The following is a 15,415-nucleotide window of genomic DNA, read 5'->3' on the forward strand; positions in this document are numbered from 1 at the left end:
CGAAAAAAGATCTAATCCCAACCAAAAAATGCAGTATGTCGATAGTTGTAATTGCAATGAAAACAGACCAACACATGGCCAACCAGAAACAAAATATGAGTGCCCATAGGAGTGAGACCTCATCCAACACCACACAAACTTGCTACTCATTGTCCAATGAAAACACATTTTTTGGGACATCGACATTAGACCTAAGAAGGTCTCCACCATCACCCTCGTTTGCTTTACTTTGTGTATTCAATGATTATAAATACCAACATTGTATGATGTTTAATATGGGTATGTCGAGTTTACATATTTTTATTATTTAAAAATCTATATGTTAAAAATTAAATTAAATTAAATTAAATTTCTTAATTAAATAATATATATATATATATATTTTTTTAATGAGTATTAGTTTTGATAGAGGTAAAATGAGAGAGATATATTTAAAATATTTTGTTTTATTGTAAACCAATAACTTAACGACTATATAAAGTCAAATAATTATTAATTTTGAAATAAATAAATACATGAAGGAGCTGCCGGATCCATTGTAGGACCTGAGGAAGAGAATGCTGGAGAAATGCCAAATTGTCAGTGTATTAGTCTGGATGACCATATGTTATGCATAACGGGCATACCATAAGGCAATAAATGCCCAGCTACATGCGTCTTCGATAACTTGATCCTTTCTCCCGAAGGGAAAATGAGGATGCCGTAAAGGCGGTGAAAACCAAAAAACACCAAAAATCCTGGCACGGTCAGATGCGGTAGAGGGCCGTTGGTGGGTAATGATCCGCGTTATCTCCGTTTCACACAGTTGCTACCAAGTTTAATGTCAATATATACAGGCGGGTGACCGCGTCGTGAAGAGTGCGTCACTCAGTACTCTTGCTTCGACGGAGACTGAAATTAAAAGTTGGACTTCTTAATGTCAATACAGGCGGCATTCATGACTGGGTCATTCACTGTTGGCTTGGCTGGGGTGGGGAGACTTGTATTAAAATCGGAAATGGCATATGGCCGCTACGTTATAAAAGGAAAAGGAAGAACGTTCAAAATTCATTCTTCATCGAACTACTCAGTGCAGCATCATCTATCATTTAAGCATCGAATCGTAAGGAAGAAAAGAAAAGAATAGTGAGTTGAGTTGAGTTGCAGGCATGGAATCCTTTCCGGCGTTAGCCCTTGCAGTACTGCTGATCTTGTCATACGCGAATAGTATTGTTATTGTGCGCGCAGGTGATCCAGATGCTTTACAAGACATTTGCGTCGCTGATTTAAAGAGCAAAGGTATAAATTTGCATTTGATGATGTGTATTTCTATTTCTGATGCGTTTGCTATCAATAGTGTGATCATCGATGAATAAGTACATCACCTAAATGTTGTTTTAATTTGATTTATGATGCAGTTATTGTGAACGGATTCCCGTGCAAGGATGCGGCCATGGTTACAGCAAAGGACTTCCTGTTGAGGGGCCTAGATAAAGCGGGAGATACAAGTAACATGTTGGGATTTAACGTAACGCCAGCCTCTGTCATGGAACTACCAGGGCTGAACACCTTAGGAATCTCCATGGTTCGGATTGATTTCGCTACTCCTCTCGGTCTCGTTCCCCCTCACATACATCCGCGGGCCACCGAAATCTTGGTGGTCATCGAGGGTACTCTCTCAGTTGGTTTCATCACCACTAACAACACATTGATCGCCACAAAGCTTGAGAAGGGAGACGTGTTCGTGTTCCCCAAAGGCCTTGTGCACTTCCAACTCAACATTGGCTCTGTCAACGCAGTGGCCATCTCTGGACTGAGCAGCCAGAATCCAGGAACTCAGCTGGTGGCCAACGCACTGTTCGGTGCCTCTCCCCCTGTTGATGCCTCCGTTCTTGCCAGAGCTTTCCAGATCGATTCCAAGCTCGTCCACCGTCTCCAAAACAAATTCAAGTCCTCCTCCTGATGTCATCTCATGACGATGTCACTTCTCCTTTGCATCAATCAGAATAGATTTGGTCTTTAGTTGTTCAATTCAGTTCAGTTGGTATTTATATAAAAAATAAAACCCCTCTCTAATTACTCTCAAGTCACGGAGTAATAGGTAGTCATTACTATCTAGTATGCAAGTATGGTACCCCAATATACCACATAAATGTGTGGTACCTCAATATTGCAAATCGGCGGTGTTTGTTTGGATTAATAAATTTCACAGCTTTAATTTCATATCCGTCTATGCAGACTTATCCTGTAGACTTCCTTGCAATATAATAAAAAGGATAATGAAATTCATTCGATCTGGACACCCTCTCCCCATCGTCATTCATATTTTCTCCACTTACTTTCGATATAATTCTCTACCACGGACAAGACGTTCAATTTGTTTATCTTCTTGTTATGTTTGAGCACATTATGAAATGTTAACTAAAACTCAATTCGAGGAACAAATATTTTGCAAGTGTTCGTGGTCATGTCTTCCATAGGTCATCATCTGCTTTTCCTAGGCTCTATGTTGCGGGTAAGCGTGGGTAAGCGTTGCTAAGGTTGTATACATAAGGTTTGTGGATATGCAACACACACTCCGGCCTTTATGTATTTAATATTTTAAATTAAATTTTAATTATAAATAAATAGTTTTAAAATTCAAACGAAAATGGTAACTCTTGTAAAACGTAAAACTTTTATTTGATTTTGATAAAAAATTTAGGAGTGGTTTTTAGTGTGACTTTTTGGAAGCTCTTATGGTGGCATTTTTCTAGTGTAATTGCAGGAATTTATTAAAATCGCAAGTTTGATGGGTAATCCTGTGCAATCGAAGTGCATTAGGGGTTTTGGAGGGTGTTGAATCCATATATACATTGCAGGAATTTATTGACATCACAAGCTTGATGGGTAATCTTGTGCAATCCAAGTGTCCCAAGGGTTTTCCACGCGCTCAATCCATATATACAGTAAAAAAACTAGTTTAAATAACACAAATCAAGATTTCACCTCAAATTTTTCCACCAGATTCTGGCACCAGAAAGTCCAAAAAATCGCACTAAAGACAACTCCAATTTTTTATACACTACGTTTGGTTATACAGGAATATATAGAACCGATTAATTGATATTCTTTTCCTCTTTCTACATTACTTCATAAAATTAATAATTTTGAATTATTCCATTTTTAGATATTATAAAGGATTTAAATATTAGATGTGTAATTATTTTCGAGTATGTATAATAAATGTAAAAGAATGATAATAAAAATTGAATTAAAATTAATTTTGGTTGTAAGAATAATATATGTGATGTTTCTGATTTTTTTTATTGAAAAATGGTTGAGTTATATGATACTTCGAGTAAGTTTGAAATCACTTTATTATATTTTTTATAACAATTAGAAAATTTTAACGATTTATATTTGGGGAAATTTTAGGATCTAAATTTTGCAGATGGGCTAATTTTCCATCTTTTTGCCGAGGGAAAATTATTTTCAGTTGTTCTTGCTCACGGAAAAAGATTTTTTAGATTTTGTTAAAACAATTAACCAAATTTTGTAGGATAAAACTATTTTACCTCAAAAACTACCAAAATTTTATAGGAGGCTATATAAAAGCATTATAAAAAAATCACCAAACATTTTGCAAATTACATATTAGGGGATTAGCCAATGTGTTTACATTCTAACAAAAAAATTCCATCCTTCCTATTTTCCATACTATATTTATCTTAGAGTTCAAAACATTTATTTCTTATCATAATTTCTCAAGTTTCATAATAAAAATGGGAAAGTTTCATAATAAAAATGGGAAAGCTGAAAGAAACTAAACACACATGAAATACAAACTGCAACTATAGTTGCTATCTACTCATGCAAATACGAAAGCCGAGTTGGATGATATATGCCTCTGGATGATCATTTCTATTTATAGAAAAAGTAGAGTTGGTTACATCAGTTAAACAATTATTTTTCCAAACGGTGTTGGCCTTTCAAATTTGAGAGGTTGAGGTGGTGTGATCGCAGGCAGTGGTAACTATTGGAAATTGAAGAGTCATGGCGGTGTGCGGGGAGGCCGCGACGGTGGAAGACGACACATGGTGTAATAATTACTCTTACGTTCTCCCCCTTAATTATCTCACCAAAAACAAAAACAAAAAGAAATGTTATTTCATCACAATGAAGTTATATCATACATACTCCTATGTTTTCCCTGTGAGTTTCAAACAATTCTTTACCCAAGGGTTTTGTAAATATATCTACAAACTAGTCTTCAAATCGACAAAACTCCATACATATTTCATTATTGCTTACTGATTCTCGAATGAAGTTATATCTTGTATCAATATGTTTACTCTTCTTGTGGAAAACATTAACTCATGATATTGCAATAGCAGATTTGTTGTCACAAAAAGTTTGAGTTGGTTCTTTCTGTTCATGCAATAACTTGTTCAAAATTGTTCTCACCCACACAGTTTGACATGTTGATGTTGTCGCTGCAACATCCTCTGCTTCAGTTGATGATAGAGTCATAATGGATTTCTTCACTAATGCCCATGAAACTGCACCTGAACAAAAATTTAACACATACCCAGATGTGCTCTTCCTGTCATAAATATTTCCTGCAAAATCACTATCTGTATATCCAGTTAGTTTAAAATCTAATTCAAATGTATATAAGATACCATAATTTATTGTTCCAACAACATATCTTAAAATCCTTTTTCCAACTAGCTAATGGGTATTCTTTGGAGACTCCATGAATCTGGAAATTAAACTTACAACAAACATTATATCGGGCCTTGTTGCTGTCAAATACATAAGACTTCCAACCAATTTCTTATACAAGGTTGGGGTTACAACTGGCTTACAATTTTCCATCCTTAACCTTTTCAATATATCCTTTGCATACTTAGATTGACAAATGAAAATACCATCTTCATATTGAGTTACTTCAATACCAAGAAAATATTTCATTAGGCCTAAATCAGTCATATCAAATTATGTTTTCATGTTTGTCTTAAAATCATCTATTGAGAGATCTCGAGTGAAAATCAAATTATCAACATACAGGCACACAATAAATTTTTTACCTTTCCCATTTAATTTTGTATACAAAGTTGGCTCACTTGGTGATCCAAGAACTTTTACTTATAGATGCATCAGAATTACATATAACAGAGTTAATTAACCATGGAACTTAAAAGCACATAAAATGCGGAAATAATCAGAAGAACACAAAAACCATGACACAATGATTTGACTACGGAGTTTTTCCAATTTGGACTATGTCTTCGGACCCTGCTCAATTGTGGGGAGGCCTTCCTTTTATTAGTGGCATAAAAGAGATAAAAGTACAACAACAAGAAATTTCAACCCTTATAACTCCAAGTTGATAGATGGGTAGAGAACGGAGAGCCCAACTTTGAAAACAAATAGAACCACTAAAATCCTAGCGAAAAATAGTGCAAAAATGCCTATCCAAACTCTCAATTTGGATAATCGGGCCTTCTGCAACCTTCTCGAAATCTCCATACTGCTCAACGCAAGGTTCTGACCTGCTGCCAGGGTCAGGCCCTGCTGTATGCAGTAAAATCAGTGTATTCATCTAGTCCTCCTCTGCCTTTCTCCAAAAAAACAGTCATATATACAAGATCATGGTGGCATCCCTCAAAATCGAGGTAGTTTCAACATAATACCCAAGGTAAGTAGGGGGGAGTGAGCGTGAAGGATTCATGGAAACCATCCTTCCACAATAGTAATACACTCTCCAGCAACCCATTTCAACAATGCATGACTCTCACCGGCGGGTTCATTGATGGTCCCAACTTATTGGCGAAGAATCCAATGCACAGACATAGCATCATGTGATAACTATGGACCCGACAAGAAGATTCACCATATAACATAATGTTTTTGTGTCCGTTCGAAAGTCCCGTCGCATTATAGCAATCGGCATGAAACCCTTCGCATAATGGTTAGCACCCTACAACACCTGCAGACTCGTCGGGTTTATTAATCACACTGTATAATATTTCGGGTCTAAGTCCATTATTGCAGTATCGTAATCGGTGCCCACCGCGAAATTGTAATCGACACTTCTCCCCTAATCTATATCGCAAGCACCAGCCCTTGATTGCGATATATGATGTATATCGCATCGCAACTAAGTCCTGCCGGGCCGATTGTAACTCCTCCGGCGTATGATATGCAATATCGCAATCGCAATCGGGAACTCTAGGGGCCGATTCTTCCTTAAGCGCTCCTCCGTTTTGACGATATGCGATATGCAGGTTCTAGTGGCATCATGCCATGTCGTGCTCCCTTATTCGCTGAAACTATGCCATGTCATCTTCTCCCTCCTACATGGACAAGTCAAACTCAAAATTTGACTTGCTCTAACTTTGTCATTTAGACTTGGATTTAAGTGTCATTCGCACCATTGGAATTAGGATGATGAGCACTTCAATTTGATGCTAAGATTATCTAGATTCTGCTACTTTGAGTTTTGAGCCTTTTGTCATGCCACTGGTACTTTTCTTAGGATCCACCTGAATCAATCCTCCCCACTAAAATCTTTTGGACCACCAAAAGAGTTTTCAGTCAATTGGTAAGTGAGGAAATTTTTCCCTCACTTTTTCCTTCTCCATCCATTGAGCTTTGCTTGGATGTATTCCTTTAAAGCCAACACGGATGTACTCCACATCTCCTTGTTGTGAACTTCTAGTCCTCTGGTTGAGTATGATATCTTCGAGCAACTTATCTAGATACTCGGGTGTAAAATCATCCATTGTAGGGATTTGTGCAACCTCTTTGGTATCCATAATCAATGGAGGTTCATAATTCTTCAGGTTTTCCACATTTACCACGGAGTACATTTGCATATAAGTAGGCAAGTCAAGACGAAAAACATTGTAGATTTTTGCTAAAATCTAATAAGATTTTTTGGAAATTCAGATTATCTCGGCAATTAAAAAAACATTCCAACAATATCTTTCGAATACCCTGCAATTGAGATAAACATACCATGTTCATGGAGACAGTTATGTATTATTATAGGTTTCCTAAGAAACTTCTGCTAAGCTCTCAGGGAATTATAGGTTTGCCAAGAAACTTTCGCTACGCTCGTAGGGAATTTTAGTGGTGGGTGGGTAAGTTAGTTGATTCAATGTCCTCAAATCATTTTCTATATTAATGGGGCATTTGAATTTTTGTCATAGAAACTGATCCTTTGATCTTTTCTCCCCAAGGGGAAATGAGGATGTCGCAAAAGCAGTGAAAACAAAAAATACCAAAAATCTGACATGGTCATATGCGGTAGAGGGGCATTAGCGGGCAATGATCCACGTTATCTCCATTTCACACAATTTTAATCTGAGGCGGCCGGCCGTGTCGTGAAGAGTGCATCACTCAGTACTCTTGCTTCTACGGAGACTGAAATTAAAAGTTGGAAAATTAAGATCAGCATATGGCTTCTTAATTTCAATACAGGCGGCATTCATGACTGGGTCATTCACTCTTGGCTTGGCTTGGGTGGGGAGACTTGTATTAAAATCAGAAATGGCATATGGCTGCTACGTTATAAAAGGAAAAGGAAGAACGTTCAGTTGAAAATAATTAATATTATTTTGTATTAATGGAGAAATTGTTACACAAGTTGTAACGTATCTCCTTAGTTTAGGATTTGTTCCTAGAGTTTAGGAGTGTGGTTGCAACTCCCTGATATCTAGTAAAGTACTTAATGATGTAATTGCTCATTTGATGAAGTACAGTGTACGGAGAGAATTCTCTTTCTTTGAGTGCAGTCTCCATGTACAGTACTCACCTGTGAGCTGTAACTCCTTCTTTTTCAATTCAAGTCTTATTTTTATCTTGGTATCAGAGCACAGAGTAGGGATAGCCTTAATTTTTCTTTTTAGGATGCATCATTGATTACAGAACTGTACTGGCAGTGGAGTGTACAGAAGCATTTGTAGGATCAGGTGGACTACAGTAGGACCTGGAGCATAGGTCTCAGATGACTAATCATCTCTGAGTGCAAGAAAGTGTTGGCGCGGTTTTGTCGCGAACAGTCGCACCATTTTTTGAGCAGAAGCAGCAGCTGGCATGGTTTATTAAGGAACAGACACGCCACTTGGCGCAGTTTTGAGGGTGATAAGTGTGCCAGAGCCTTTTTTAATCTGCATAGAAATTATTTATTTTCATCCAAGTCAAATCCTTCTAGTTGATCCATGTATACTTCTTGTTTTAGATCTCCATTTAGAAAGGTTGACTTGACATCCATTTGATATAGTTTGAAAAAATTTGAACAAGAAAATGCTAAAAACATCCCTATAACCTCTAGTCTAGAAGTAGGAGCAAAAGTCTCTTCAAATTCAATTCCTTGAATTTGAGTGTACCCCTTGCACACAAATCTAGCCTTATTTCTAATTATTTGTCCATCATCATTCATTTTGTTCTTTTTCACTAACTTGGTTCCTATGGCATTCTTTTGCTTTGGACAAGGTAGTAGCTCCCATGTTCCATGCTTTTTAATTTGGTTCATCGCTTCTTCCATCGCCTTTATCTAGTGAGGATCCTTACTTGCTTGAGTGAATTTTTTTTGTTCTATTATTGAGAGAAAGGCAATATCATTGATTTTTGGTGTGTTTATCATATTTCTTCGAGTACATACTCCTCCATCCACATATACAATGATTTTGTCTTCTAAATGATGTTTTTGTATAGGCTTTAACTTTGACAATGTTTGAGATGATTCCTCCTTTTGATTTTTTGGCTCCTTATCTTTCTGTGCACCACCTTCCTTAGATCTGCAAGGATATGGTCTTATTCATTGGTTTGAAATAATTCTATTTTTGGAATACCTTCATCTATCTTTACATAGATGATTTTGAATATCTTCTGAAAACTGATTAGCATATCATTTGTAGGCCTTGCTTCTTAATGAGTATCCAAGAAAAATTCCTTCATAAAAACATGAATCAAATTTCCCTAGCGAGTCATCATTAATATTCATATAGTATTTTCTTCCAAATATTCTGATGTGTTTCATAGAAGCAGTCCTTCCTTTCCATGGTTCGTATGGAGTTTTATCAATGTTTACCCAAAGTCGAGCTCAGTTCATGATATAGACTATTGCCTCAACTACCTCCCTCCAAAATTTTACCTGTAAATCAACTTCTAATAGCATTGTTTGTGCAATGTCATGTACAAATCTCTTCTTTCTTTCCGCTACTCCATTTTGTTGTGGAGTCCTAGCAACAGAGAGTGCCCTTTTGATTCCATATTTTGTGAAGAATGCATTAAATTCTCCTTAGGTAAATTCCCCACCTCTATTTGTTCTTAAGAATTTAATCTTCAACTCACTTTCATTTTCAACCATTCTTTTGAGATTAAAAAAAAAACGTGTGCTTCTCACTTATATCTTATGAAAAATACCCACACCATTCTAGTATAATCATCTATAAATAAAATAAAGTACCTTTTTTATTGTAGAGATGGAGTTATGGTTGGATCGCACTGATCTTCATGAATAAGTTCTAGAGGCTCTTATGTAGAACATTCATTTGATTTGAATTTTGTCTTAGCTTGGTTTCCATGTTGACATGACGCACAGATAACATTATTTGGCTGTGAAATTTTGGGGATATTTCTTACTACCTGAGTCTTGCTAAGATTGATCTGAAAATGAGATCTTAAAACAATATTAAGGTATTACAGACTCATGTAGGAATGCCTATATTACTTAGTGCAACGGATCAAAAAGATTGCAAATAATATAGACAATGCGTAGTTATAGAAACATAATAGACAAACACACATCAATACAACAAATAATCAAGGAGTTCACCCAAAACTCCTTGGCTATGTCTCCTGGTCCAGCTTTCAATGGTGACCTCTCTATTATGTCTTCAAGAGTAGAGTTTTTACAAGTGTGAGCTCAAATCGAGTCTCAACACAACAAGAATAAACAACAGTGTTTTACTTGAATCCCTCAAGCCTTTCTGAGTACATAGACTCTCCCTCTCACTCTCTGTCTTAGCACTACCTCCCATGTCTCTGCCACTAACTGGCTTTTAAGCCTATCGGCGCTTGTCTGTTCGTCTCCACTTTTGGGCTCTCTGGCTTCCGGCCTCTGTCAGTTCAAATCCCCTCTGAGCATTAAAAAATCATTATGAAATGCCTTCAGGTATGGTGGCCACCTATTTTTCAGCGGAAAGGACCATTGGCATAGTTGAAATCCCTGGGAACACGTTTCTCTGTTTACATAGAGAAATACACTAAAAACGCTGAAAAACCCGCAAAACTTTTTCTATTGGACTTAAAAAATTATCGAATCTACCCTATAATCCTTTCTGATCCACCTTTGGTCGCTATCGCAAGCCCACCGTTGATCTGGGTGATCTCTGATCCAACAGTTGATATTCATTTCAGGCGGCTTATGCATACGAAGATTACCAGCCCGAAAAGGCAGTTTTCTCTCTCCGATGCTAAGACACGTGTCGGCCAGTGTATGGGATCGGGCGGAGCCCGTCCAATACCACTTACTGCCTGAGGCCCGCTGGAAATCCCGCTCATTACGGAACTCAATTAATATAAAGCTACATGTATTAACCTTTCAGGTCTGTTTTATCGCTCCGGGTGCATTTTCTTTATATTTCGTTTATTTAACGAAAATGCGAAAATACATAGAAAAACCCTTTTTACCAGAACTCAAAATATATTAAATTGTATCCATAAAACCTGTCGGGTCGAGCTATCGCAAGTTGCATTTGTATTGGCCCCGCTCCTTTGTATCACTGCAATGCGATATATCGCAATCGCATATCACCTAACCTTCGGGCCGTAGGTTAAGTCCTTCTGTGTGTGTATTAGCGATGAGATATTGCGAGTAGATCTGGACCATTCATACAGATCAACAGCCCTCGTTTAATCGCGTTGATTTCTATTGTGATTTCCATAAGTCCGCCTCTGATAGACTCTGCTTGCCACCTCCAATTGCGATATGAAGATTATATATGGACCATTTGATCAGTCCGATCCGACGGCTCCTGTGAAATGTTGCTTTAGCCTCTGCTTAACTATGATTTCACCATTTCTTCATGTTTTTCTCATGCGATAGTGTTTCTGATAGTTGTGTATATGAAAACTTATAGGTTTTTAGGATCCATTTTGGATCACGCCTTCCCACTGAAAATCTTTTGGACCAACAAAAGTTGGTTTCATCGATCAAGTGAGGATACAGCTTCCTCACTTGCCCAATTTCTATCCATCGTGCACTGCTTGGTTTTGAACCTTTGAGTCTGATTCTTAGGTACTCAACATCCACTCTGCGCGTAGTTCTCACCTTCCTACCCAGAACTGTGTCTTCCCGCAACTCATTGAGATATTCAGGCAACATATCATCAATAGAAGGCAACTGACTTTTCTCTTCGGGATCTTCAATCAATGAAGGTTCATATAGTCTCAAGTTTTCTGCATTAACGACTGAATAGATATGCATATAAGCTGGCAGATTAAGGCAAAAAGCGTTTTCACCAATTTTCTCAAGTATCTTGAAAGGCCCATATCTTATTGGTTTCAGCTTCTTACCTTCACCTTGCATTTTGTCTTTGCTAATGTACAGCCAGACGTGATCACCAACTTGGAAACTATGCTCAATTCGATGCTTGTCATGCCTTGCCTTATACTTGGCCTGGCTTCTTTCTAGTTGTTCCTGCACTGCCTAGTGAATTTCTTGGATTTGTTCAATGGACTTGGTTGCCTTGTCCACATCACTGTGTTCATCAACTGCTATGTCTTTACCAAAGACAAAATCCAAGGGAGACTTTGGTATATAACCAAAACAAGTCTCAAAAGGAGATCTCTGAGTAGAAGAGTGCTTGGCCTGGTTGTAAGCATGTTGCACATAACACAAATGCTCATCCGAAAGCTTGGGATGCTTGCTGAAATAGCCTTTGAGCAACTGGATCATTTTCATGTTGACCACCTCTATTTGACCATCTGTTTGTTGATGAAATGTTGTGCTCTTCTTCAATTCGGTGTCCATCAACTCCCATAGACTGGACCAAAATTTCCCAACAAATCGGGAATCTCGATCAGGTATAATAGAAGTTGGTAACTCAAAATGAACCCATACATGCTGAAAGAACAACTTTTCTATTTGTTCATCTGTGACCTGCTTGTTACAAGGTTTCAAAATACACATTTTGCTGAACCTATCCACAACAACATACAAATAATCATGACATTTTCTAGATTTTGGCAATCCCCAACAATGTCCATGGAAACACTTTCCCAAGGACGAGAAGGAACTAGAAGTGGAGTGTACAAGCCTAATTTTTTATTACTGGGCTTGCTTGTAGCACACATAGTATACCCTTTAATATATCTAGAAACTGTTTCATGCATTCTTGGCCAATAATAGAACATTTGCAACTGTGCAACTATTTTATTCACACCAAAATGACCTGATATGAGATAAGTATGTGCTTCTCGGATTATGTTAACTCTTTCAGTTTGTGGAATGCATAACTTTCCCAAATGATATAAGAGTTGGTCATTAACATAATAATCTAATTCTTCTACTTGCTTGCCATGACTTAAAGTTGCATATACATCTTTAAAATCTACATTTTGAGCATATTGTTCAATATAACTTTCATGCATTACTGAGTTATGCTTAAGTATAGTAGATGCATTTATGATTGGTCTTGATATCATATCTGCAACCTTATTGTGTATGCCCTTCTTATATCTGATGACAATATGAAATTGTTGTAGGAAACCCATCCACCTATAATGTCTTGATTGCTGCAATTTAGTTTGTGAGTTCAAATATTGAAGTGGTTGATGATCGGTATATATGATTGTTTCTTTGCCCATTATGTAATGTTTCCACTTTTTCACACTTTGTACTAATGCATACAATTCTTTATCATATGTGGGATAATTAACTACTGCAGAATTAAATGTCTCAGAATGATAGCATATGGGTTTACCGTGTTTCTCTTCGTGTCATCATGCTACTCCCCCTGTCATTGTGTTTCTCTTCATGTCATCATGCTACTCCCCCTGTCATTGTGTTTCTCTTCGTGTCATCATGCTACTCCCCCTGTCATATCCTCCCCCTTTGACATCAATAAGCAAGGGATGCTCTAATGGGATGAAAGAGTCAAATGATTCTTAATGTAGGGTGATCCATATTAGATCATTTTTTTTTTTTTCATCCACATAAATGGTTTGAGAGTGGAAAAGGTGGAGGAATCAGCGCATGGGACCATTTTTATAGGAAGGACCTAGTTTGGCAAAACAGGCTCTTAAACATTCCAGGAGCGTTTTGAGGCATCAAATGATGCTTTTTGGGTGGTAAAACGTTTCTGCTTTAGTACAGGGCCTTTTCATGTTTTTCTATAAATAGATACCTTTCCAACAACATAGGAAGCGTGTTAATTGAAGTTTGTATGTGAAAGTTATGTCACTCGAAAGTTGACCTTCTTGTTTTCACCACCATAATTTGATAGGATTTCATGTTAGCCTCCATTATTCATGAAAAAGGGGCTAGCCATTTTATTATGATGTATAAGACTCTAGAAGAGTCAATATTGTAACTCGGGTTAAGAGTTGAGGTAGTCAAACCTAACCACTAGTAGGCTACCAGGTTGTGTTATAATCGGGCCACTAGGAGGAAAAGGGATTCCATTCTTCCAAGTGCATTTGTTCCATAGCTGAAAATAAATTGCCAAGAGGCATAATAGACAGAACAGATGGAGAGGATTTGGGGATTATAGCATCCCACGAGACACAAACCATACTACTTTGTACTTTCAACCATACTTTCATTCAGAGAGAAAGAGAGAGAGAGAGAGCGAAGAGACTTCACCTTCTAGCTAGGTTTTCTCCGAAAAGGGTTCCCTAGAGCATATATTGCATCAAATATGTGTGTGCATGCACATGCACATGTGTGTGGGTGCGCGCGCATGTGTGTGTGTGTGCGCGCGCATGTGTTTGTGTGTGTGTGTGTTTGTGTGTGTACTTTTATTTTGTTGTTCTCTATTTTTATGTATAATTTTTATTTGCATGCATCCACTATTAATGAGAAATCTATAGATCCATAAATCTACTAAAATTGTAATAGTGTAGAATTTCAGATTTTTAATATAATATCATCAGATATGTTGTGAAAAACTATGCAATGGAATATCCATGGTAGTTTACAATTCATATGGGATTTGTGAATATATCTGTAATTTGTTCCTTAGTGTTGACATAATCCATTTTGATTTTCTGCTCTACAACCTGTTCTCAGAGAACGTGCTCGGTTTGGATATGGTTTTTCTTTGAATGCATGACTGGATTCTTGGGGAGGCTAATTACACTAGCATTGACATAGTAGATGGTGATCAACTCATTTATCTCTAGGTTGAAATCCTTCAAGGCTTCCTTCATCAATAGGATTTGTGTACACCAAATTTTTGTTGCTATGCACTTGAATTTAGCTATGGAGAGAGATATAGGTGATTGTTTCTTGCTTAACCAAGATGCAAATTAGTCTCCTAAGAAGAAAGCATTTCCACTGGTACTTTTTTGATCATCAACGCTTCCATCCCAATCTGCATCAGTATATGCATTTAAGGTAATGCTTTTTCTTTTGGGGTACCATAGTCCAAAATCAATAGTGCCTTTCAGATATCTAAGTATTCTCTTTACAACTGGCATATGAGATTCCTTATGACTTGATGGAAATATTGCCACCATTCATATTGCCTGCATGATGTCTAGTCATGAAGTTGTTAGATATAAAAGACCACAAATCATTAATCCACAAAGAGTAGCATCTACCATAGGATATTCATGAATCAACTTTACTTAATTAGTATCATGTAGTCATAAGTGTGGTCACAATAGCAAATTATTCCATCCCTAATCGCTTAAGAATATACCTGAGATATTTTTCTTATGATATGAGTATTCCTACTTTAGTTTGAGTTACTTGAAGTCTAAGAAAGTAAGAAAACTCACAAATCATCGAAATTTCAAATTCTTTTGACATATGTAAATTTGTGACTCGTTTCATCATTATTGCTCCCAAAAATTAGATCATCCACGTATACTAGTGTGATCAACATATTGTATTTGTCCATGTTCATATAGATATTTCTTCCTACAACTCCTTTCTTGAATATGTATTGTTTCATATAGTGATCAAGTCTAGCATACAAAGCTCTTGGGGGTTGATTTAATCCATACACAACCTTTTTTAATCTGCATAAAAATTCTTTATTTTCATCCAAGTCAAATCCTTCTTGTTGTTCCATATATACTTCTTGTTTTACATCTCCATTTAGAAAGGTTGACTTCGCATCCATTTGATATAATTTGAAAACATTTGAACAAGAAAATGATAAAAACATCCTTAGAGCCTCTAGTCTAGTGGTAGGAGAAAAGGTCTCCTGAA

The 15,415-nt window shown here is 37.0% G+C and overlaps 1 protein-coding gene across 1 annotated transcript; it reads left to right on the plus strand.

Moving 5' to 3' along the window:
* The first annotated feature begins 1,046 nt into the window (after window positions 1-1,046).
* LOC149257948 (putative germin-like protein 2-1) lies at window positions 1,047-2,344 on the plus strand. Its single transcript, XM_089370447.1, has 2 exons — window positions 1,047-1,278; window positions 1,398-2,344. The coding sequence occupies exons 1-2, from the start codon at window positions 1,149-1,151 to the stop codon at window positions 1,940-1,942; spliced, it is 675 nt and encodes a 224-aa protein (XP_089226573.1). The 5' UTR covers window positions 1,047-1,148; the 3' UTR covers window positions 1,943-2,344.
* Window positions 2,345-15,415: the final 13,071 nt, after the last annotated feature.

Source organism: Pinus tabuliformis, chromosome 6 (assembly GCF_031772625.1).
Source record: "Pinus tabuliformis cultivar Carrire ecotype Pingquan chromosome 6, CPIR1, whole genome shotgun sequence".
NCBI lineage: Eukaryota > Viridiplantae > Streptophyta > Pinopsida > Pinales > Pinaceae > Pinus > Pinus tabuliformis.

Bases quoted from the DNA above. Each gene is read 5' to 3' on its own strand.
- LOC149257948 (XM_089370447.1), top strand. From the start codon at position 1,149: ATGGAATCCTTTCCGGCGTTAGCCCTTGCAGTACTGCTGATCTTGTCA. The intron at 1,279-1,397 runs GTATAAATTTGC...TTTATGATGCAG, and splicing joins CGCTGATTTAAAGAGCAAAG to TTATTGTGAACGGATTCCCG.